The sequence below is a fragment of the Sceloporus undulatus genome, chromosome 8 (genome assembly GCF_019175285.1).
Source record: "Sceloporus undulatus isolate JIND9_A2432 ecotype Alabama chromosome 8, SceUnd_v1.1, whole genome shotgun sequence".
In the NCBI taxonomy this organism is placed as follows: domain Eukaryota; kingdom Metazoa; phylum Chordata; class Lepidosauria; order Squamata; family Phrynosomatidae; genus Sceloporus; species Sceloporus undulatus.
In genome coordinates this window covers 25,349,772-25,375,011 of record NC_056529.1, presented here as the reverse complement: position 1 = coordinate 25,375,011, position 25,240 = coordinate 25,349,772, and the positions used below count along the sequence as shown (strand labels likewise).

General features: G+C 42.4%; 2 protein-coding genes across 7 annotated transcripts in view; one reads left to right on the top strand and one right to left on the bottom strand.

The window, feature by feature from the left end:
- GPR146 (G protein-coupled receptor 146) overlaps window positions 1-19,792 on the bottom strand; it is a 33,504-nt gene extending 13,712 nt beyond the window's left edge. For all 4 annotated transcript variants that reach the window (XM_042480626.1, XM_042480627.1, XM_042480625.1 and 1 more), the window contains exons 1-2: window positions 19,029-19,792; window positions 345-459 (exon numbers count right to left, since the gene is read on the bottom strand). The gene's annotated coding sequence lies outside the window, so the exon portion shown is untranslated. The remainder of the gene's footprint in view (window positions 1-344; window positions 460-19,028) is intronic.
- The window catches only part of C8H7orf50 (chromosome 8 C7orf50 homolog), a 92,136-nt gene that overhangs the window by 48,475 nt on the left and 18,421 nt on the right, over window positions 1-25,240 (top strand). The window contains exon 1 of one of the 3 annotated variants that reach the window (XM_042480634.1): window positions 24,237-24,309. The exons of 1 other annotated variant lie outside the window; for it this stretch is intronic. In XM_042480634.1, the coding sequence (XP_042336568.1) occupies window positions 24,262-24,309 (48 nt within the window). In that variant the 5' untranslated portion in view covers window positions 24,237-24,261. Of the gene's footprint in view, window positions 1-24,236; window positions 24,310-24,771; window positions 24,852-25,240 lie in introns of those variants that run through there. One more of the 3 variants, XM_042480633.1, reaches the window with a different exon arrangement.

Here is a 25,240-nt window from a genome sequence, read left to right as displayed (position 1 = left end):
TATTATTATTATTATTATTATTATTATTATTATTATTATTATTATTATTATTGATAAAAGGAGCTGGGGTCTAATTAGAACTGAGATCTATCCTGCAAATCCATACTTTCCCCATTCTTTTTGGAAAACATAGCATAGATAGCAACATACAGTGCTTTCATATACTTGCTTTTCTTTTGACTCCCAAATCACATCCCAGCTGCATGCTGCATTCTGCTGCAGGACTCCTATGCTGCTGCTCCTTAGCTGTCTGCATGCATAACAATTAATACCGTGTCCCAGCTTTCATTCTTATTATCTTTATAGAAAGAGCACGCCGTAAAGCCAGCCGGCCGACCACTCACCTGCTGCCCTGCTTCAGCACATGCGCTTCTTCTGATCAGGCAGAACTACATTTTGCTCCTCGAATGGGAACTTTCTCCCAGTGAGTTCAGCAGAGGCTCCGCTGGCGTCTCATCCCTACGAAGAGTAAACAATAGCAGAGCTTAGGAGAGGAATGCTGACTCCGCTGCATCCCTGTTGTTAGTGGCACTGCTCCCCGTATATTCCTGTGACCTCCCCCAACACATACATACACAACATAATCCTTTAAGCTGTGGCTGTGCCCTGCGATTGGCCGAGAGGGCTGTTACAAAATCGAGCCCTCCACAGCGATATCTCTCAGTGATTAAGTCAGGAGGGCGAAGGGGCATTAATCATGAGGTCTGATTGCTGCCCCGAGGCTGGCTTGCCTCTGCAGCCCTCCAGAGAAAGAGCCCTGCTGTCTCTCTGCATGTTTTAATAAAAACCATAACCTATTAAAAAGGCACTTTCCTAGTTAGAAAATGGTTAAACCTTCTAACACCATTGCACAATAAAACCTATATCAAATTCAGGCAAACCATGGAAGCACGAAGGGGAGTAGACTTCAGAGCAGCTCTGAATGAGTTAAAAACAGACATGGCGAAGCATGTTAAAAGCAGACGCAATGAAGCATGTCAAGTTTCACTGTGGAAGGTTTCTTTAAATCTGTCAAACATTGTAGCATTATTTTAATAAGATAGCCCTAAGATAAAATAATAAGACTAGAACGATTTGTATAATATTACTGCGCTACAGTGGTTTTTTGTATAGGAACCGTGGGCATACTGATGCATATTATTTCCCCCAGATAAAAATATTTTAGGGAGCCTTAATTTGTTTCTGCTTAAGGCTAGGGATAGACAACTGCTTGTCCGGTATCCAGTTGGACACTGAGAAAAAAGGGGGTGGCCAATGTGGGTGCAATGGAGGTGGCCCTTCAAGATCTCCTTGGGGACCTTTTCAAGCACTCCATGCCAAGTTGAAATGCCTGTTCCCTTGGCTCTTGGATCCTTTTTGGACTCGAATATCAAACCTTAGTGCTGACTGGAGCTGCCCTGCAAGTGGTTTTTTCCTCATGGCTAGTTGCAGGCAAAAGAGCCACAAACCCCTTTCCACCGTGTCTCAACAGTGGCAGAAGCTTTTGCAGAATTTGCTCCTTAGGAATGTAACTTCTTACTCCTGCTGGCCTGCATCTTGGTTCATATGAGGAAACAGATGGTGGGGGAGAGGCTTTGTTAGAGGTCCTGTTGTTATTCCCAAGGGGAAAGTGTTATCATGGGATAGTTGAGTCACTAGGCATCGCCAGTCTTGCAGGACCTTTAGTTCTTGCTCTGTTGAAATTAGGTCCCTGCTTAAACATCAGTTGTCAACCTGACTAATGTGAGTGTTTTTTCTTGGAACCCATAATGCCAGAATCCAATTTTCAAACAGCTTTTAAAGGAGAGCGGGCACCAAGTATCAAGGGCCATTCTTTGCATGTAGAAGGTCCTTGCAGGGCTTTCATTCAGCTTCATTTCGCACCCCCACTATTTTCTGAGTACAGATCTTTTCCTCTTTCCCCTCAAATCTTTTTGCTAGGGCTTTGAGGCTTTCCTTTCTTTCTTTCCTTCCTCCCAGACTTCTGAAATCATCAGGATACTTCTAAGCCTGCTGTTATCTCCTTGTGTGGTGGTTTGGCTTCATATGAAATGGTGCTCACCCAATAGGCTTGGGAAAGAGAAGGAATGACTGCATGAGGGAAGTAGTTCAGATCTAGAGACCATTTGGAAGAGGCTTTGTAGGAAAACTAGACAAGATTTTTGTGGCAGCTAGAAGAAAAATAAGTTTACCATCTTAAGCTTTTCTGGACCAGAGCCCATTTTATATCAAAGGATGTGTGTCTTTAATTGGTGGGGCTGGATTAAGGTAGTTGGTGCCCTGGAGCAGTTCCAAAACTGGGGCTTTATGGACATGTGTGAGCTATTGTAGGAGTTGTGGCATATTAGACAATTACATAAATACATGCAAAGTACACTTAAAATGCAGCACACACACAAAAACTGTAGTGTGAACCCACTTTCAGCCCTGCAACTTGGGTGAGATTAAGAGGCTGATCCCATGAATTGTTTACTCAGTTACTCCAGCAACTTACAAAACGATGATGGTAACAGAAACACTGGGAGATTCATGAAGTAACTGAGGAAGGAGAAAATGTGCAACACTACAGCTTTTCTTTCCAGCAGTGGGCCCTTAGCCAGTCAGGGGCCTGGAGCACTTGCACCCATTGAACCGTTGAAAAGCCAGCCCTGGTACAGGGAGAGCAAAAAAGTGAACAGTGGGGCCAAAGGACTGTAAAATATAACTGTGTCTATGACATTTATATGCAGAGCCTAGATCAGTGATGGCGAACCTATGGCACACATGCCAGCGGTGGCACTCAGAGCCCTCTCTGTGGGCACATGTGCCATCACCCCAGCACAGAGTTTGCCTGAGTTTGTTACTAGAAAGCCAGAGGGACACGGCACTTTGCAATAAATAAGTGGGTTTTGGGTTGCAGTTTGGGCACTCGGCCTCTAAAAGGTTCACCATCACTGGCCTAGATGTAAATGTAACATATGTAGTGGCGGGAATCCAGAATCCCCATTACGTTAGTGTTCACTAACTAAGGATAACACCTCATGATCTGGTGAGGTGGACTCTAATCTAGAAACGCATGTGTCACAATAAATTGATTAGTCTCTAAGGTACCACAATCCTCTTTGTTGGTGGTGGAAACCTAAACCAGTCTCCAAGGTCCTCTTATCTGCATGGCTTTCCAATGCAGCTCAAGGCACATCTTTTATCTCTTAGGCCTTCTCAGAGTCACGCGAAGTTGCATTGGTCTTTATGTGCTTCTAGCAGCAAAGGCTTATCTTTCCCCCCCTTTTTTAAGCCAGCAAGGAAAAGTGGCAGTCTTTGTGCCCAACATTCACAGAAGAGCATTGCTGTTTCCTACAGGATTGACGGCATGAATAATGCTCCCAGATATATATAAAATTTCCCCTTGATGTGGCTCTGTATTACACTTGCTATTCAGTACACAGTCGAGGTGTAAATTCTGTTCCATCTGTGTAAACGTCCCCAGTAATACATTCTGCATTAGAATTTGACAGAATCATCAAGGCCTGGATCAGTCTGTTTGAGATAAAAGCTACCTCTGAGCAGCTTATATGATTTTATAAACGGTTCCTGCAGTTGTTTAAAATTCATTAGCGCCCTGTACTTCTGTGTTGCACATATGCACAATCTGAGTTCATTTCAGCAGCAACTGCACACATCCCTCAATAGGGAAATACCACTCTGCAGGGGATTTAATAAGAGTATTGCTTATGTTGAGCAATGGCACGGCTCTTCACCGTTCTAAAAAAGATATGGGAGACAAGAAAAGTTTCCCATTTCTTGTTATTTTTTAATATTGGATTTTATTACTGGTGGATGGTTTCTTTCCCTGCCCTGAACTTCCTTTTGTTAGTTGCAGCCTTCCTATTGAAGTGGATGAGTGCAAAAGAGGCAAAGATCGGGGATCCTTTATCTCTTCAACTTATGAAACCTATACAGGGGCTTATTTGCATTTCTAATCTTGAGTAGCAGAGCCATGGAAGTTCAGTGTTAGGTCAACGATGGTGTGGCAGATGTGTTTAGATTGTAGAGGCCAAGTTGGCCGCTCTGCACAGAACCTTATTCTTTGGGTTATTCCATCCCGCTTTATACAGATGCTCATTTAGGTGTACTTTTAACTCTCTTGTTAAACTGTTATAATCTCAGATGGACTACTGCAGTGCACTTTTCTGTGGGGCTGTGCTGGCAAACAGCTTGAAAACGGTTGCATGATGGCATACTCTTCTGCTGAACTTCACCAGCCACTAGTGAGCTTTAAGTCAATTCAGTGTCCTGGCATTGGATTTTTAATCTTTAAAGCTCTTCATAGTGTAGAATCTACATTTCTCTTCTCATCCTACCCCTCCATTACCCACATACAATCTTTAAGACATTAAGAGCTTTCTGGAAGAGTAGGGCTTTTTCAACCCTCCCAAGGTTTCAGGTCTGCAGAAGTGGCACACAAATATACAAGGGAAATGTCAATAAATCTTGCCACTTCACTGCCACTATGGCTACTAGATTGGTTTGGGAAAACAATGAACAATGCTCTCGGTAGGAGCTTTTTTCCCTTTGCTCTTTCACTCCCTTCTAGTTTTAAAGTGAGACCCTGTGTGTTTGAAACCTCCACTGAGAGAAAGAGAGAGTGCAGCCCTGCTGTTGCAGCAGCATTTCTCTTGTTAGAAATAGGCCTCTGCATGGAAAATGTATAGAGGAAGCAGTTGCATTTCCAGTAAGGCAGGCTGAGGAGGAGGAGGAGGAGGAGGAGAGAAGAGAAGCTTCAGCAAGCTGAGCATAGTTTAAGTGATGGCCCCTCCAAATGTATTTTGAAGGCTTTCTTGTACAACAAAAAGCATAGTATAGTGGTTTCAGCATTAGGCTAAGACTCTGGAATACCTGGCTCCAGATTCAAGCTTAGCCGTGGAGACCATTGCATGATCTTGGACAAGTCACATTTTCTCAGCCTTAGAGGCAGGCGGTGGCCAACATCCTCTGAAGAAATCTTGCCAAGAAAACTCTATGTATAGGGTCACCATAAGTTGAAGTGACGTGAAGGCGCACAACTAATTCATAGGGCATGGGAGAAAACACAGGGGACAAGAGAAAGCTTCCATCCTTTTATGTGAAAAACAGATGGATCACTGTTTTTCTTTTTTATCCCACACAGAAAGCTTAGATCAGATAGCTGTCTTAACTCTGCATTTGGTAATTCTATACAAAGGGGGGAAGTCCTAGGATGGGAGAACTAGAAATCTCCAGAGTCCATTATTAAGGATACCCCCCTTCACAGTACTGATGCATTGCTCCCTCTAGAAAACAGTGTGCGCTTGAACAAATGGCTTTCTAACAATGCTGTGCAGTGTGGTAAGAGAACATGAACTCTGTGGAAGGGATCTCTCCAGTGCAATAACAAGCAGGGCCCTTCTTAACATTCTTGTCAAGTGTTACTTTGGCAATCCTTTGTAGCAGACGAGAGAGGAAAACTCCGATGAGAGGAACTGCAAATGAAGTTTCATTATGATGGAGTGAAACTGTGTGTGGTGCAATCTTGCCGTCCCCCCCCCCAATCCCCAACCATCAGCTTCTTAGAAATTGTTTGCTGCCAAAGAAGCATAGATTATTTTCCTCAGTTCCTCCTGGCAGCGAATTGAAATCATTTAGGCTTTGTAAAACCTCCAAAGCGAGAAGGATTAAACAGTGTAGCCATAATTTACAGTTCTGCTAGCTAGTCTATGAACTCTGGATGTCGTCTCAGCAAGGTTATTGCAAGAGATCAGCAGATACAGCAACACATACTTCAACTGTATCTTGTAGTTTGGGAGTGTTTTGTGGTGCATGATGGCAAAGAGACTGAGCTATGGATCAGGAAATCCTGTTTTGCATCTTACCTCCACCATGAACTGACTACATGACCTTAAGCAAATTTCCCTCCTTGCCTCCCTGCCTCAGCCTATATGACAATAAATAGACAAGAATACCCATTGATTTTACGGGGCTGTTTTACTGATGATTAAAGTCATCTGTGTGAAACACTCAAGTGCTCTATGCATTTAAAGTGTTAATTTTTTTGGTAGACCATTGAGCTTCCCTGCATATTTTGAAAACAACACATACAACTATAAGAGTAGAATTCAAAGATATAGCCATGTTAGTCTAGAATCAGTATGTAGAGAGATCTTGCAGTACCTTTGTGACTGACCTCCATCTGCATCTGAGGATGTAGACTTTAGTCTCCAAAAGCTCATGCTGCCAACTTCTTTCTTTAAGTCTCCAAGGTGCTACAAGATCTCTCTACATACAATCTGTACTATAATAATCGGTGCAGGGAAACAGAAGACAACAACAAAAAAGGGAAGGATGAGAGACCCCACTACCTATGGCAGTTTCAGTGTGTCATGCCCCCTACTCTCAGTTCCTCTTTGCTGGCACAGTTCTTAGCAGGAGGAGGTTTTTAGTGATGCTGACCAACATGCTCTGGCTTATCATTAATAAAGAATATGACTTAAGGGCATCTCTGGGAGAAGCCTGATGATCATATTCCTTAAACAGTGAATATTTAAAACAGGTGTAACAGGAAGTGGCTGAGCCTGGATGAGAAGGTAATGCTGGAAAGGTGCATTGGCACCGCAATGGAGATCTCCAGTCCTCTTTCCTTTGTTCCAGAGCACAGAAACATGGAGTGCAAATGGATAGTTCTTTCAGTTGTCCTTCAGGTTCAGATGCATCAAACTGCTTTTAGACATTTGGGGGCAGTGTGCTACAGTGCATAATAATGGATGTTTGGATGTGCATAACTTAAAGCATAGATCTCTGTGCAGCCGTGCAGCTCTGCAGATGGCCTTGGGGAAATTGGAATTGCTCATTGTACCCTAATACGTTGCCCTTAAGAGAAAGCAAATTTGACCTGAAATAATCAAATGGATGTGGGTGCTTCGTTGTTGTTTTTAATGGCATGGATTATGGTTTTACTGCAGTCTTATTTTATGTTCAACTGTTGGCAATTGCTCCGGCTTCCACAACAGTTTTTTTTAATTGATTCTAGGTACCTCATAAAGTGTTTAAGGTTAAAGAAAAATATCAGGATTATTCAGCACTTTGTGTATTTAAACGTACAGTACAAATAAAGCTGATAATGGTGATAGGTCTTTGGCAGTCCTGTGCACGCTCCATTAAGTTGACTTTAAAAAGCATTGGGAAACTAAAGTACAAATGGGCTGGGCAGCTGTTGCTTGGCATAAGAGATCTCAGAAGACAACTCTTTAAGATGGCATCCTTTAAGATGACATGCACTCGTTGTATTGCCTGAAATGTAACAGCTAACCAAGATGCCATCCTGGTTAGCTGTTACATTTTCCGGCACGCACAGAAAGTCTGCAGGAGGATGACAGGTTAAGGGACTACTACTGGTTCTGATGGAAGCGGAGGGATCTGGAGTAAGTGGACCGTAGGATTCTTGGCCAATATAAATATACATATAAATGTCCACAAGGGTTTTTGAAAATCCCCTTTTCCCTCCGGCAGCCTCAGTTTGTATGAATGGAACATTTGCTTCTCTTTGAAATATTTATAGCACATCGGTAAATAGCATCTGATATTCCATTTACTGAATTAAAGAAAAGCTACATTCAGGATGTCGTTGAAATCACACATTTTTGACGATGACGTGAAGGCGATCAGAATGTTAATGCCGAGGGAAGGAAATGGTTTTGGCAAATTACCATGGAGCAGAGCAGTCTTCTTGTTAATGCATAAGTGCATTACTGTGTTCTTGAACTTTGCCTTCTGATCTAATTATTGCTTCGGCCTAAAAGGAACAACTGTCGCATTTTTCCCTTTAGGATCTTGGACAGCAGAGAGCAAACGGTGCTTTTAGCATGTAGAATGTGGCCTTCAGAAAGACGTTTACTACCCATTACTTGATAGTGGAATCAGGAAAAACCCATCAACATCATGCTTTAACATCTCCCCAATGATTCCTGGAACTGATTTTCAAAGTTCCTACCCTTTCCATTTTGATATGTTTGCCAAGGAACTTCTGCATTTTTTCAATGTTGTATTGTGTTACAGAATTGTGCATGTGTTTGTTGTATTGTTAGGTGCTGCTCAGCCTCACCATGTGCCGGTTTTGTGACTTTGTGCGCACCTCAGGTGTCTCTTGCACTCCCCTGTGACTGTGCCCCAGATGGGAAAACCAGTAATCTTGTACATATTGTCCTTCGGAAAAGCTTTCCCAGCATGGCTGATCTTCTCAGCAGGGAACGTCTCCACTGCGTATGAATGTTCCTCAAAAGAGGATTTGATTTATGCTGCAACTTGTTGGCCTCTCAATCCCAATGTACCTTTTCAAGTTAAATTCATTTGAGAGGGTTTTGGCATCAAGATGCGACCTCATTATTACTGACTGTATTTCATTCCCCATAAAAGCTCTGATAGGGAAAAAAATAAACCTCACAGGATGATGGAGCTTAGGCAGAGACACAGAGTGCAAAATGACCCCCAACGGCAGTGTTTCATAGCTACAAGCAGAAGATAAAACTCCTACCACAACTGTTGCAACAAAAAAAGCCAGTAAGTCACAACAAGGCAGCAGTTTTTCAGTATTAAAAATTGGCTTTGCTCCTAGTCCCATTATCTCTCCTCAATAATGCCGTTAGTATTATTTGTTCTCCATGTTAATAATCCCTGCAAGTTCATTTAGAACAGAAATGTACTGCTAAATCTGCACCAGTACAGTTCGTCACAGTGACTTGACTTGCGTTCCTCAGCAGCCTCCCCCAACCCCTTATATAATGGTTTTTAAAAATCCTATTCTTTTCCACAGTGTAATAGAGAAGCTTACCTTTGCTTTGCTTTCACATTATAGCCAGGCCAGAATAATCCTGTTAGAATAACTAAGTGCACCTGGACTACCTTGAGTACTTTGCTCTTCTTTGCAGTATTCCACAGCCCTGGGAGTGAATGCCTAGTTTGGATCCCTCCCAAACGTATGTATACACAAGCATCCTCATGCATATTCTTACAAATGTTTGTATACCCAAACATCCACACAAATGTTTGTGTAGCGCTCCTCACATATACTTGTCTGTTTACCTTTGTTGTTCTACCAGCTGTTGCAGAACAAACAAGAGGATTGCTTCTGACTGAGAAACTCTTCTAAAACGCGCAACTTAGCGCAACGCGACTAGTAAGTTGTGTGTCTTGTGTTCTCTGGGAACTTGGGGCGCACGTTTCTCAAGCAGTACTTCCCCGATGTACCTTGCAAATTGCTTTTGAAACTGAGACCTGTTTCAAAAGCACTTTTGTGTTACCAACATGAGTGGTGTTGAAAGGCAAAAAAAAGAGAGGTTGCAAACCCTGGATCCTGCCAGAAGAAATTCATGCCATCCCAGGCATCATTACAACACATGGTTAATGAATACCAAAGCTGTTCTCATACTAACTTTCTCATTGGACAATTTGGTTCCATGATGTACTGAGACTTGAAACATGTGGTGCACTTTCTTTTGGATTTCTTTTGGATGGTAGGATTTGCATCCCTTTTTGGCCCTGGAAACCCACTGGGCAACCTTGGGAAAGTCACACTCTCTCAACCCAAGAGGAAGACAGTGAAATGTCTTCTGAATGAATTTGCTAAGAGAACCCTAGGATAAAGTTGCCATAAGTTGCAGTCAGTTTCAAGGAATGTAAGAAAGAGAAAAAGAGAGAGCTAATGGTGTTTGAAGCCCCTTATTGAAAAGGATGCTATGAGAAGCATTTCTGCTATTGGAGTATTTCCACTGTGTAATTTCCTGAAAGATATTCATGTTACTCTGTTGTAGCAAAACCAGCAAAATTATTATGCCTTGTGACTATTTAAAGACTAACAAATTTAGTACGGCTTATGTTTCCGAGTACCACTGGAATCTGAAGCAAAGAAATCTGCAGTTAGAGGCTGTAATGCAATAATTGAGATGGCATTCTTTTAATTAATTTCTGTATTGACTTGAACCCTGAACCTAACCCTGACCCTGAAGCTGCCCAGTCTGTGCAGCAGAACCCAAACTTGGTTTTAAAACACTCTTTCCTCCAACTTCCTTACATTAACAGCATTCAGACATTCTTTCATTCAGCCAGCCGCAGAAGTGTGCTGCTTTTGTGTGTGAAAACATTCTTTGTATCTTTCAAAGTGCAGATCAAAATACCAGAGCCTCGGAAAAAACCCTGAAACTAGTTTGACATCACTTGTAATTGGAAAGTTACAAAATAACATTTCACGCAGTAAGCAGCTGTATAATTTGGATGTCCTTTGAAGTCAAATTGATTTTTCCAGCTCGGATGATAGTGCCAGTAGTCACTCGCTGTCTGGGTAGGTGTTGTTTTTCGTACTCCGTTAAAATGCCCGAAAAAGCGGATACTTAAATGATCAAGGACCAGTAGTTTTAGAGAGGAGATGATATAACAAGCCCTTTGTTAAGAACAGTAAAGCATTCAGAAGGTTCCCCGCTTCAATTTCTTTCTATAGAAATATCACTGCTATTTCCATGTTTACTGGCACATTGAATCACTTCTTGATAAACATAAATTGAGTTGGGAGGCCAAACTGGGCATCGCTGCTGAACTTTGTGAAATGTTCAATTGTCCATATTTAATTTTCTAGATACAGTATAATCAAAAGCATTTAAACTATGGTCGCAGCTACATTACAGAAGACTGTGTGGCTTTTAGCATTGATGAACTTGTAGATGACTCTTAAAGTCTTATTTGTTCATAGTTGTTTATTCATACATTAATCACGGAGCACAGTTTTGGAAGTGGGAGCCATAAAAATGTAAATGTTATTGGACTTGCTGGTTACAGCTTGTTAATGGAACAAAAGCTGTTTTCATCTATCCCGAAAACAACTATGTGATGCCATAGAAGTTGGAGAAAATGGGTTTTATTTAGTGTGAAGATGATGACCATGAAACTTAAAAAGTGCATAAACCAGAAACAAAAGGAGAGGCTGTAAAAGACTAGATGACAAGCTGGGCCCAAAATCTTGGTTATAATGTTCAAATGGATCTGTGGGGGGAAATGTGGTCTAAAGATATACAATTGCAGTGGTTTAAAAGAAGACGTGTATAAGATGGTATCTTAGTCTTTCCCTGTTGAGTTGTCACAATGGGGGCGCACCAGGCTGTGGCATTTGCAGGGACTTGGTGCTGTGCAGTGGCACAAGGAGGGAGATTTGTATTCCTACGGGTTTTGTTTTGTGTTCCTAGCAAATAAATGGCACCCGCATGCCTTTGATGCCAATAGTAAAGTCCCACAGTGGCGTTGTTAGATGTTCCGCCATGCTCTGTCTGAATGCAATGTTTACTTGCTCATCCAAGAAGAGGATAATGAAATTATGATATCAGTTTACTAGAAAAAGAGTGGTAATTGTCGTAAATGCCTTGGAAAGGGGAAGGGATGGTTACAATTAGTTATGTGCATTTGCCAGTCTTGGATGAAATCAGCTTCATTTGCCAAAGGCAGGGGAGGGCAGAGGGTGGTCCTGGAGCCCTGTGCCTCTCCTCTCTAGTCTGCTCTGAATCCTCCAGACTCCAAAGACTTTCCTTTTTCAAGCAGGAAAGAAAAGGAAGGGTGGATGTTTCATATGGAAGCCCCCAGGAATGGGCATTCATGTTTAAAAAATAAGTTTTATCTCCCCCCCCCTCCACTATTGAATGTAAAAAGAAATAGTTCTCAAAATCAGAAGCAGACTTCTGCCCTCTTTTTCTCATTCTCTCTCTCTCTCTCTTTCTCTTTTTCTGGCATTTTTGACAGTCTGTGCAATCCACAATTCCCACCATTGATCCCAAGACCCACTGCGGTTCACCATCCAAGGTCTTAAGAAAAGGTACAGGTTGTGCTTCTTGCATTTCATAACCAATATTTACCTTTCTTTCTTTATGTATGTATGCTGCAGCTGCACTGCAGAAATAACCCAGTTTGACTCCACTTTAACTGCACGGCTTAATGTTACGGAATTCTGGGAACTGTTGTTAGTTGAGGCAGCAGGGAGAGAAGGCTGAATGTCTAACAAAATTACAATTCCCAGAATGCCATTTCACTGAGCCATGGCAGCTTAAGTGGTGTCAGACTGGATTATTTCTGCAGTGCGGCTGCAGCCTTTGAAACCAAAGGAGGAGAAGAGATGAAACTTTTATTGATTATTGACGTATGCGCACATCCTGGTTATAGGAAATAAGCCAGCATCTTACACTTCGAAGAGACATCCCTGCATCTAGAAAGCTTAGAAATCTAATGGTATTTTGGCTGGCCTTGCTTGTGTTTCCTGAATGTATTTTGTAGTGATGTGTGGAGAGGAAGTCAGTTCAATAGAAAATGAAGCAGCAGCTCCTGCAGCCAAAGCACATTGTGTTTGTTTTGTTAAAAGTATCCCAGACTTGGTTGCAGCATGATTGCTTTAACGTCACCTCTTTTGTATGCGATTGCATAACAACCGCATAGTGTTTGTTTTGGGTTTAAAACGTACTGTTAAAAGTTTCTTTTAGCATTTGCAATGGAAAGGAACAGAAAAGTAGAGATAATATTTCAGCTCCTAATAAATGAGCATGTAAAAAAATGTAAGCATAAGTGCAGGAGTTGCTGTTGGAAATGTTCTTAGAGAGCACATGCTATGCGTCATAGCTGTGTTCGTCTGGAAAATAAGCATGCAAAGGGATCTTGTAGCACCTCTGAGACTAAGGCCTGTTACAGACTGCCAAAATCAAGCTGCTTCGGGTCTCTTTGGAGGTATGCTATTTAAATGATGCATGGGTCCTAAGAGTCCGGAGGTCGCACAAAAGCCACACTCCATTCCTAAGCACCGGAGTGCAGCTTTTGGTGCAGCTTCCGGATTCTTGGGATGCATGCATCATTTAAACAGCATACCTCCAAAGAGACCCGAAGCAGCTTTATTCTGGCAGTCTGTAACAGCCCTAAGTGAAAGTTGGTAGCATGAGCTTTTGTAGACTCGGATCTACTTCCTCAAATGCTTGGGGTAGAGTGCAAAATCCAGGCACAGACCTCTATAAGCAGTCTCTTTGTGAGAATGTCCATAGGAATGTGGGTATGGAGGTGACAAGTTCAGTGTCATTGGGGAACATGGCATTCTCATGGGCTGATAAAGCAAGGGAAAAATCAGGAATGGCTGCTTCAGGCAGCCTGGAAATGCTCTTCATGGAAACAAAACCATCCCCTGCCCTGGTCATTGCATTTGTTGGGAGAGGATGGTTTGACACATCACCTTCTGGCCCAGTAAACATAGGAGGGATTCTTTCAGGTTTAAAAGATTCAGACTTATGTACCCAGATGCAGCTTTGCTTCTCAGAGGAAAGCATGTTTAATCTGTCTCTGGGGAGGAAACCTGTCAGTTTAATTCCTGCTTGGGCACAACAGGAAAGCTGTTTCCCTCACTCTCCATTATCCTCCGCTCACATCCTAATGGCTAATTTCCCCACCTGCTGCCTAGACTCATTCGGATAGGCCTTTTTCATGCTCACAGATTATCTCCTTTCCATTGGCATGTGCCGTTACTCACCTAACATCTGCCTTATTAGAAAGCATTACAGGAGAAAAATCTTGCCTTCTTTATTTAGTGTGCTGGCCAGGAGTCTGTTGAATCAGAACGGTATAGGGATGCTCAGCATATAGTTTTTGGCTATCCCAGGAATGAAAACTAAATGGGGTTTATTCTTTTTCCATGCACATCCATATGTGGGCTTGTGTGTAGGTGGAGGAAGGAAAACGCACAGAGCAGAGCTTCTGCACTGACACGAAGCCCAAACTCACACAGCTGCTTAGCATATGGCCCCTGCTTGAACTCATTTATCGCCTGACACTTGATAGCTGACTTCTCTCCATGCAGGAAAAGGTTGGTGGAGTGGGATACTTTTCATTGCTAACCATCACTGGATGCCATATAATATATATGGATGCTTCAGTTAATGTGGAAAGCTGGGGAAGAAAGTGCACCCGCATGTGGGCGTCCACAGAGCAATTTGAGCTAATTGAAGGCGCCACATTTTGTGTTCCTGGGGTTAGTGGTTTTCTGTGCAATAATTGCTCCATGATTTGGAGTCTCTGTCTGCTTGTGAGTTTGGCTTCACTTGCCAAAAAATGCTATTTATAGCCAATAAAACTGTCATCTTCAGAATATGTTATATGCCTTGGCTAGCAAGGACCCCGTTTATGCAAAGGTTGTGCCATTGTCTGCATTTCTTGTGGCCTTCTAGGGTCCCTAGTGCGCTTCATGACAACCAGATGCCAACTGCCAGAGCAAGCTACTACACAGGTGAAAGGTTTCCAGTGCTTGAAGGGTAGGCTTTCCTTACTAAAGCAGAGAAATAGTTGGGCCTACCTCAGAGAGAACAGCGATTTCCCTTCTTCCTTATAGTTGCAATCAGGCACAAATAAAGGCTGTCTGTGGCTTTTGGTTCAAAACCCAGGGCTTGTTAAACTCAGGAAGCAAAAAGGGAACAAGGGTTTTCTCACTGGTTTGCAGAGCTATCCATCACTACGAATATAGAATGTACACAGCCAGCCCATATTGTATTAAACACAAGTAAGAATTGGCACACACATGCCAGTACTCTTGTTTTCAGTTCCCTTGGTGATCGTTTCTGGCTCTTTGAGACAGTAAAATTGCCCAGAGTGAAGCTGTTGCCCATTTGGCTTGGTCCTTGGCAGAAGACATGATCCAAAGATCTACTTCAGGAATGCCTAGGGTGGGTTTTGCACCTGCGCAGATCAGGATGTTGTACTGTATTCTGAATTAGATGATGAAGTAGTCATTTTAAACACAGTTTTCCAAATGCCATTCTGGAATTTAGAAGATGGGGAGATTTAGGGGCCGCAGCTCAAGAAATACAAGCCCAGAGCCTCTTGAAGCCTTGGAATTTGTTACAGAGTTCTTTGGATCCAGTCTTTTGACTGCAGTGTCTGTGTCTGGATCATCCCATAGGAGCACAAGGTTTGGCTTGGATATGAGCAGGTTCTGCATGCCTAACAGAGTTTTTCTGCCTCTTTCTTCCTGCTGTATGCTCAAACTTTTATGAAAGTCAGTCCTGAGGGCCAGTGGTTCGTTCAGAGGTACAGCATGCAGCTCAGACGTTGCAGTTTAAGCAAGACGTTGCAGTTTAAGCTTTGTGAGCACACCTTGCAGAAACAAAATACTCTGACGAATGCAAAAACGCCTGTGTATTCAGTATTTTTGACATCAGTCATCATTAACTTGACTCTTGGCACTATACATAGGTTTCAGCTTTTGAGTATGCTTATTATTGACTTAAATAGAAGTTGCAGTACTTCTTCAGTCTTCAGTTACATACTCACTAATTCTTAACAGCAGCACTTACATCGATTACAGTAATATTGCAGATGTGATCCTGAGCAGCCAGTGACTTGCCAAAGGCCATTTCATGAGTTTATGGCTGAGGTGTAATAGCACTCTCTGAATGCACACTTTAGAACTAAGAAATGATATCTAGAATATAAATTAGTTATTAATTGACCTTTTCTTCTCAAGAAGCTTTTTTTTATAAAAAAAATCTTGAGCAAGTCATTTGCATGAAGATTTCTCTGGCTGATATGAGTGGCGCTGGGAACTAGGAAAGCTTGTGACATCCCTTTTCAATTAATACTGGTGGATTCATGTGCAAAAGTAGGGGGGATTTACTATTGAAGGCAAACAGGACATATCTTTTCCCTTTCCCCCTACACTTGTATGTACAATAAATGCATATCTCCTCAGGTAAGAAAAATATATTTCTATATCTCCAAACTGCATCATCCAGTGGTAGGTATATTCCCCCATTCAGAAAGTGGGTGTTTCTACACATGTGTTTTTACAAAATCCTAAAAGGAACTGGCTGTAGTAGTGCAAAAACATTGCACCTGCTTTGAACAAGACAAAACAACTGTGGGTCCTTGCGGGACACATGGGAAATACAATCTATACAGGTTCAAGTCTTCAGGCCCCTCTTTGCAGAAATTAAGCACATCTCCCTGGACATCAGTCTGAGAACTGCTCCAGCACTGCAGAATTAATGCGGTTTGACACCACTTTAACTGTCATGGGTCAGTTCCTTGGAAACATGGGGTTTGAAGCCTGTTTTGGCATCAGAGATCACTGATGGAGAATGCTAAGTATCGCTACAAACCCCAGAATTCCCTAGCATTGAGCTGTGGCAGTTAAAGTGGTGTCAAACTGCATTAATTCTGCAGTGCAGATGCAGCCATAATCTACAACATTTTCTGTTTGTGACACTACCCTTGGCCTGGTGGCATTTGCTTACTGGTCAGTCACACCATTTCATTGCTATTGAGAGTCCACATGAATACAGGCTATCAATATTACCATTACTGTGACAGCTTATCATTTCTGTACTGTGCAGCATGACTGTGTCTCCTTTCCACCAGTATTCTTCCATTACAGAAAGTGTTGCTTTTGTATCGTGAAATGCAACCAATGAAAGATTAAACCTACCTTTGCCAATGTGGGTTGACAATTGTGGGTTGAGCTTTTCTGTTCTGCAGCCTCTAGTCCTAGACCATGTTTACTTGGAAATAAGTCCCATGACCTTCCATGGCATGTGTTTCTAATGAGGCATCCTTGGGACTTCAGCCCTGGACAAATCTATATGCAAGAAGTGATTCCAGCAAAGTGTTTTTGTTTGTTTGTTTTAAAGGATGAGCTCTTTTTTGGAGCTGAACCCCTGTTATCAAGGGAGCTGTGGAAATTGTGCCTGGCTGAAGCATAATGAATGACTTGCCATCTTCAGTCTCATTGTTGAATTAAGCTAGATCATAAGCCTTGCGGTTAGCACCAGAGGGAATGTTATCTTCAGATGAAGGGAAATGTGGTTTCACTAATGTTACTTGACAGCGACCAGCAAATGTTACACAGTTGTTGTTGTTTTTGCTGCTGTGTCTGCCTATCACCTGAACCTTGGGAGTCTGGTGCCAGTGCAAACCCCAAGAGGGACTTCATGCAGCCAGAAAACACTGAGGCTTTGGCAGCATGTCAAGGTGGATGACTGGACAAAATAACTACAGCCTCCAGCGTCAGGTGGAAGGGCAGGCTGAAAGCTAGCTGAAGGATGTGTGGAAAGTTTATCCACTTCATTATCATTATACTTGACTTTTCCCAGCTATCACATGCATTACTATTTTTTTGTTTCAAAAAACCCTTTTGTGTATATGTGTACCTGACTCTTTGTTACTATTGCAGAGTCTTATTTATTGGTCTTCCATTGGTGTAACATCAGCCAGACTTCAGGCTTTTCTGTGAACTAAGATCTCTTTCGCACTACACAATCATAGCACTTGGATACCACTTTATCTCTGGCATGGCTCCATCCTAGGGAATCCTGGGATTTACACATTGCGGAGGAGTACTTATGATTCCCAGCCAAAGAACTCTGGGTCCTTCCGAAATTATAAATGCTAAAATTCTGTAGGATGTAATTGTGGCTGTTAAAAGGTATCATATTGCTATATATTTGTGTAATATGAAAGGCACGTAAGAGTTGAAAGCAGTGTGGAACTCTGTTAAGCCCCCATCCAAACAGATGGGACATTTTAATAATAATAATAATAATAATAATAATAGGATTTATTTATATACCGCCCAATCCCTGGGAATCCGAGCGGTTTACAACTGAGGGGATAATAGACTCAGAGTCATGTTTTGTTGCAGAATTTGTGCAGAAGTAGATCCACAAGGTAAGCATCTTATGACAGTGCCACCTGAAGAGCTGGAAGTCATGTCACTTGTGAAGTGTGTGTGTGTGTGTGTCTATTTTAATCTAAACCTGTTAGGAAGAAAGGCACTTGCTTTTATCAGTTCCAGTTCAGGACACAGCCATTCCAAACTGAGTGTTTTCTCTTCCCTCTAGAATTATTATGGGCAGCAAGTTGGGCCCCCCCCCCCCCCCGATTCCAAATTTCAAGTCATGTCAAAGTCATGACATTTGGCAGCATGACTATCATCTGTCCCATTGTTGTGCATTTCACCTATGGATGCAGCACAACCTCATGAAATGAGCACCAGTTAGTGGTTCTTCCTCAGCTAAGGCAAAACGTATTAAGCCTCATTCAAACCTGAATTAGTATGGAAGAAGGGAGGAAGGTGGTTTGGAAAGTCTTGATTTACAGTTGGCTCTCTGTATCCATGGATTCAACCATCCACAGCTTGAAAATATTCTTCTCCTCAAAAAAGTCCAAAAAGCAAAGCTTGATTTTGCCATTTTATATAAGGAACACCATTTTACTACCCCACTGTATATCATGGGACTTGAGCATCCACGGATTTTGGTATCTACAGAGGATCCTGGAACCAGACCCCAGCAGATACCAAGCTCCCACTGTACTTGCTTCTTGTTTTCATGTATGATTCTTGTATCCTTACATGAATATTTTCTTATGACACACAGATACATTTTTTTCATATAAAAATAACAATCATTAAATTGTACCCTGCATTTCTGTTCTGAGAAGCGTAACAAACATTAACATTGGTGGTTTTTAGAAAGCAGGCAGACTGCTTAAGGTGCTCTATAGAGCTGCTAAAGTGGACGAGGCTTTCTGCAAAACGAATCAAGTGCATGCATGCTCCATTTGAGAGCCATTACTGATACTTCCAGAAATGCAGTTTGCTTTCATTGTAGGGCCTGTGTGTTGTTTCACAATGAAAACAGCGGCCCAGGCTTCCTAACGCGTGGAACGCAGTGTCCTTTAAGGAGCGGGTGGAGTTATGTAATGGCCAGCCTCTTGTCAATAAATCAAACTAAACAAAAACACCGTGAGACAAATAAAGAAGGAAAGAAACCCGTTTCCCCAGGCTTTGCGCACTTTTGGTCTTTCCTTGTGACCCATAGTTTGCCCTGGACGAATTGTCAAAACTCTTACGTTGCTAGAATAGGTTGCATTTACATTGTCTTTTACAAAGCATTAACAAGAAAGCATGCCAAAATGTATTTTTTAAAGACAGTTATGAAAATGAGTGTCTTCTCTTCAAACTTCAGGCTTTCTGACAAAATGCTATAAACTACCCAGAGACTTACCAGAGACTGATCCTGAACTCTTAAGAGGAGATGGGTTTTCGGCTGTTTTTCCTGCTCTGCTTTACCGAAGGCTGACCCTCTTCTCCAGTTTCAGACTTCCACTCCGCATCAGTTGACATTCTGTCCAGACAGGGAGCTTTCTGCCAAACAAAATCCCATGTTTTCCTCCTCCTTTCATCTCCGTGAATGTTGTTCTGCTATAAACTTCATCTTCTCTGCCCCATCGCCATCACCGCCTTCCTCCTGAAACGCAAGATCAGGCACTTGTCCGGAGGCGTCCTCCTCCTAAGGCAGGTTTCACGTTCAAAACAATCCTTTCAGTCCTTTCACGCTGTGAAAGAGAGCAGAGAGGGCTGAGCTGGAAGGAAGCTTGAAACGCCTTGTCTGCTCACCAGGGCCCCTGACCAAAAAAAGAGAATGGTTTCCCAAATAGTCCGCCGAGTGCTACAAGGAGTAGCGTGCTGTTTGGTTCAAGTTTAACTTTTAAGGAAAAGGAGAAAGTAGAAAGCCAAGGGAAGGCTAAGGCAGAGGCTTGGTTCTGCCCCCACTTGGGCCCCTTGCCGACTGTTTTTATTGATTTCAATCACTGGAGGCTAGCTTAGCTCTCTGAAGAAACACTGTGTAATGTGTTCTTTCCTGGCTTTCATTAAAGAAACTCAATGCAGCTCGGTCACGCTGCCGAGCTTGCTTGGCAACCTGCCTACTCTCTGTGGTACTTCTGCGCCTTTCATTGGCGGAGGCTGCGTTCCTGTTTCCTTCTCCAGCAAAGGACCTCAGAAAACATCAGACTCTCTCTCTCTCCCTCTCTCTAACACTGCCTTCCCTCCCCTAACACTCCAGCCCCAATGAGCCTGGGCTGCTTTTACCCACAGCCGAAAGAAAGAAAGAAAGAAAGAAAGAAAGAAAGAAAGAAAGAAAGAAAGAAATGTCTTTTCTAGGGCTAACATGGAGCTGCAGACCTTACACTATTTGAACCAGAAAACAAAGAGAGGCGTTGGATGTTCTTGTTCCTTTTCCAGTTGGAGGATAATGCTGAGATGTTTGGAAAGTAGCATGAAAACATGAATGTGGCTGTAGGAATGGATATCAGAGTAATTTTAAGAGTGTTTCTCTCTCTCTCTCTCCCTGCCTCTCCCCCCCATCTCTCTGAACAACTACAATTATTTGGCATGCATCTATCAATATCACTTGGTTCAGTGAAGTGCACAAAACTTAGACATTCCCTGGTACCCTTTCAAATTACACAGTTATAGCGCTACTATTGCACTTGATCATGGGTCCCATCCTGAGGAATGCTGGGATTTGCAGTTTGAGGAGGGGTACTTAGAATTCTCAGCTAGAGAGCTCTAATGACTCCCAAACTATAAAGCCCTGTCTCTTGAGGAATGAGGCAGGCATGAAAAATGCTGGATAAGCCTCTGCATCTGGGAAGAAGAGAGAGGGCTGGAACAAGGACATGATGCGGCTTAGGGCTAGGACAGCATAGGGAAAACCCCTTTGATTCTAGCACTGAATTCCCACAGGAGAGTGTGCATATGTCATGGATGTACATACACATCTGTGTACAGAGTCAATGAGAATTTATGTGCAACAAAAATGTAGAAAGGAAATTAATTTTCCAAGGAAATTAAGAACTTACTTTTTCCAGCCTTCTTAGAAGCAAAGGACTAGTAGAAGAGTAGAGGAGTGGAAAGCTTCCCAGGGTTGGGATCCTATGTTGGATCCCAGGAACCAGTCCAAGGTGCATTGCCTCCAAATTTCTTCCTGCAATGACTGCTGAAATGGAACAGCAACCACCACATTTTCTTCCAAGGCATATTGGGGGAACACCACCCAATGTGCCATCACTGACACAATTGCTTTCAAATTGGAGTATGGTACCTTTCCATGATGCAGGAGCATCTCTCCCAAGAGAACAGGAGGTAGCCTTTCACGGAGGAGCAAGGAAACAAAGCATCTGGAATTAAGTTTTGCTGTTGGTGGGATGGAAGATAGCAGATTCACAATGCTGTTGAAACAGGGAAGAGACGCAGTAATGACAGGGCAATGCATTGGACGCTACCTGCGGCTGTCATGGGTATAATACCGCATTCATGATGGAAAACTGAGAAGCAAAAGCTGCCATTTCCACTTGCTCTTTTATGGCACACAAATACAGGAAACACAAAGGAATAGAGGTTCACAGACACACACACACAGTTCTGTAACAGTCTTGCTTCCATGTGTGTGTTGTAAATACGTACACTATTTTTTCCCAATTGAGATTGCTTTCTATGCCTCTATTGAACACTGTCATAGTGAAATTATAGTATAAACTCTGCTGTTATTAATTGAGGGGGTCTGCTTTTGAATGTCTGCCCCTGCTTTTTTGCCTTTTTGAGCGGATTAATGTCTTATGCATATTAATGTTTAAAATATGCAGTTTGATCATGTAATTCTTCTGCAAATTCTCTAGACATTGACTAGGAGACTGTGGTCCGAAGAAAGCAACTTTCCTAAATCCTGGCTGCTGGTGGTCAAAATCATCCCCCTCCAAGCCAGTCCAACAATCATTTTATGAAACTCATCTTTGCAGTCTTGTTTTCAAGGGGCACATTCCATAATATAGAAATTAACTGTTAGAACCATTTTTCTTACTGTGCCCTAAAAATGTCTCATTGGAGTAGATTTCAACCAAAGCATGATTTTGTACTTTTCAGAAATATGCTTGGTTTGGTATGAAGCAACATCAGGGCTATGGAGAGTTTTAATTGAACACATGCATCTTGGTTTTGGCTTTAATTGTGAAATGAGAATGCCTTCCTCAGTTGTTCATAGTGAGAGTTAGAAGCAGGGTGTGTGTGTGTGTTTTTGAATGGATGAATGAATGTATCTTTCTCTGCTTCCTTTCTAATAGTTGAAAGCATGCTTTCCTAGCGCAGAAAGGTACAAAGGCTTGTTCTCATTTAAATCCAGCTTCCTGGAGAACTTGTTTGGTTTTCTTCTGCTTGAGCTGCATCTAAAGCAGCCTTTCTAACTCTCTTGTTAGCGTAATTTCTTTCCCATGTTTCTGAGTTGCCAAACAAACTTTTAAGATGGCAAATTAGCCCGAGTCTAATAACATTTATGTAGAGTACACTGCAGCAGATGCAATTTGAAATCTTCCGTTCAGATGTGTATTTATTTAATTCTTCCTTGATTCATTTATATCTTGGCTCTTGGAGGGTGTCCCAGCCTAAAAGGCATTTCACCGAATAAATAAAACTACCATATTCCACAACAGATGAAAAGATTGCAACATTGTTTTTGGGAAACGCTTCAAAACTCACAATGCGTCCTAAAAACCAAGAAGCAGGACAGCCCTGCAGGTCATCCAAGGGCCTTTGGAAGCAGAACGTCTTCATCTAAAGCCCAAGGGCTGACAGTGTGCCGTTCATCCTGATAAGCTTCCTTTGAAAGAGAATTCCAGGGAATGGGAGATATCTCCCACCCCCCAAAAAGACCCAGTTCCTTGCAGCCATCCATCTCATTTATCATGGCTGTGACACTTGGTCTTTTCCTTGCATTGCAGTCCCACTTGTAGTATATCCTGGACTCTTTCTGCTTAATGTTCCAGTCCATCAACCATGCCTTCCTTTAGGACACTCTGTTCCATTCCCTCCCTCATCCAATTTTCTGTGTCTCCTTCCCTTCATTCAGTTACTATCCTGAGCTTGCTTTATTGTCATGTTTTTGGGTTGGGTTTTCATTTTGCTTTTTGTGGGGGGACATTCCTGCTTGCATTCCTCCTATACATTTTTATTTCTTCAAACCTGGCATTCCCCCCAGGCCTCATGATAGCACAACAGGGCAACCTTTAGCAATAATAGATGTCTTAGCAGGGCCATCCCTGGTTAGTACTTGGATGGGAGACCGCCAACAGAAAGAAGTGGCGAAACTACCTCTTGGTATTCTTTGCCAAGGAAAAACCCTAGAAAAACCATGGAGCCATGATAAGCTGACAAGTGAGTTGAAGGCAGAGAGAGACGGAGAACATCACTGTTACTCTCTGAAGAAGCTATATTATAAAATTGGGGTAGAACGCAGCTTTGTAGGAACATTGCAATATTAATTAAATGTAGTGATTGAAGCAAATATTTCTCACCAGACCTCAGCCCTGAGCTCCCATTTTCTCCTGAACAACCCATGCCTGCTAATAATTCTCCTTCTGTCCCTAGAAGCCCTTAACGTTTTCCATCCTTTCTTAGCAACGTTTCATCCTTGCTTCTTTCCTCACATTCCTGCTTTTCCTAATCCTTCTCATGCAAGTATGAACTTTATAATCAATGAGGATCTCATTTGCAACTTCTCCAGAGCTTCACTTTTTTGGGGGAAAGCCCCATGTGGACTCTTTATAGGGTTTCATGATGGGGGGAAATATTCTGCCTACACTATTCACATGACCTGCAGACACCTTCCTTGGAAAATTCCACATAGAGTGCCTTTTATCATTTGGTTACTGATTGATGTGGCCTTAAGGGAATCTTTTATGCAATCACATACAAAGGCAGGAGAGATCTGCTGAGCTATGAGAAGGCTTTACAGTAACGCAGCCAGAAAACTGGTCTGATGTAACATCTACGAATTTGCCTTATAGCCCAAATTGCCCTACAGATGTTAAATCCAAAAACAAGGAACTGGAGGGAGCTCATATAAAAAGGTACCCTTTAACAGGCTGAAAGCAAGGAAGCTAGTCCAGCAAGTTTCATGGCTCTGTGGTGCTCTGAGCCTGGTCCCAGTCCAGGACTTAGACCCTAGGCCACAATGGCTCACCAGTAACCCTTCTCCTTTCTAGCTTAGAACTGAATTTGGCTAGGCCTGACTCTTTCATATTGCCCCATGGTATCAAAACCTTAAATTATGGCCAGGCATTCCATTGGACAAACCAAATATATGAGCGTGTCTGGGTTTCTGAATGCAATGTCTTAATAAACGTACCACACTGGGCTGAAAAGTGGACGGAGGGTATCATCAAGAGGAGAAGGCACAGTGTGATTAGTGGCCTTTTGAGAGTTATAAAAATACTTAGCATTCTTTTGGAAAGTACTTGAAGGCTTGGAATCTGAAAGCTGCGTGGATTGTGCATTAATACAGCTAATACTATGTGTACCGTGTGTTGCCTCACTGTTTGCCTTGGCTTCTGAGCGCTTGACTCTCATGGTCCAGGTGAACTCCTTAGTAAGAGGAGAACAGCACTGTTGCTTGCTTTGGATGTATGCGGGTATATCATTATTATCTCCCAAATCCTCTGGCCTTGCTGCAGGTCTGCCGTTCCCTGTTTTGTTTTGTTTTTCCACTGGGAAGGAAAACATGAGAAGGGAGAAGAATAAAGAGATTTTTGAGGAATGAGGAATGTGGAGGAGGAAGGGGAGCGATAAGCATAGACTGCACTTCTGTAGGAAGCAGGAAGGACTCTCTTATCGGATGCCTTCTCAGGATAGAATAGAGTAATTTAACTCAAAAGTTTTGTGGTTGGAGGCAGAAGTAAACAAATTCATTAGATTGCTCTAAAAAGAAGATTAAGTCCAATGCGTCTCCGTGTTGTGATAAACCCTGGCAAACAATTTAGCAATAAGCACACTTTCTGTTATCTACCCCTCCGCCATCCTGTCCTGGCATGATGGTTTGTTTCAGCAAATAGATTCCCTAAACAATTGCTCATTATATGAAGGCTCTGCATCTTGTCATACGGATACTGTATTTTCAAAACATTGCTGATAAAATATTCTGCCAACAGATGCAACCCTTGCTTTGATGCTTACAGTCAACATTACAGAAAAGCTAGTGGTGAAACTTCGCACAGAGGTAGCTTTGTTCTCAAATATGTATATTCTTCTTCCTACCTGTGCTGGGTGTAAGGATGAATTAAAGGGTCTTGCTGGAGCCCTAATTCTGTCCTCTCCTCATGTTTTAATGTCAGAAAGTCTTTAAAAATAGCATTGCAGGAGGCTGATGAAAAGGAATGGGAGTGAAAACAGAGGGAGGCAAAGCAAAGCATTGCAAGCTGATGCCTAGCTGGGTTCAGGAGCAAGCTATTGCCATCTTATCTAATTATCCCTTTCCTTTGTATTTAAGGAATGAGTGCCTTCTTGTTTTTCCTGTTTGTGTCCCGCTTTGCAGGCAAGGTTGCCACAATAGCTGCGTGTGGGATGTGCATAGAAGATGGGCTGTGGCCTCCAATCCAAAGGTTAAAA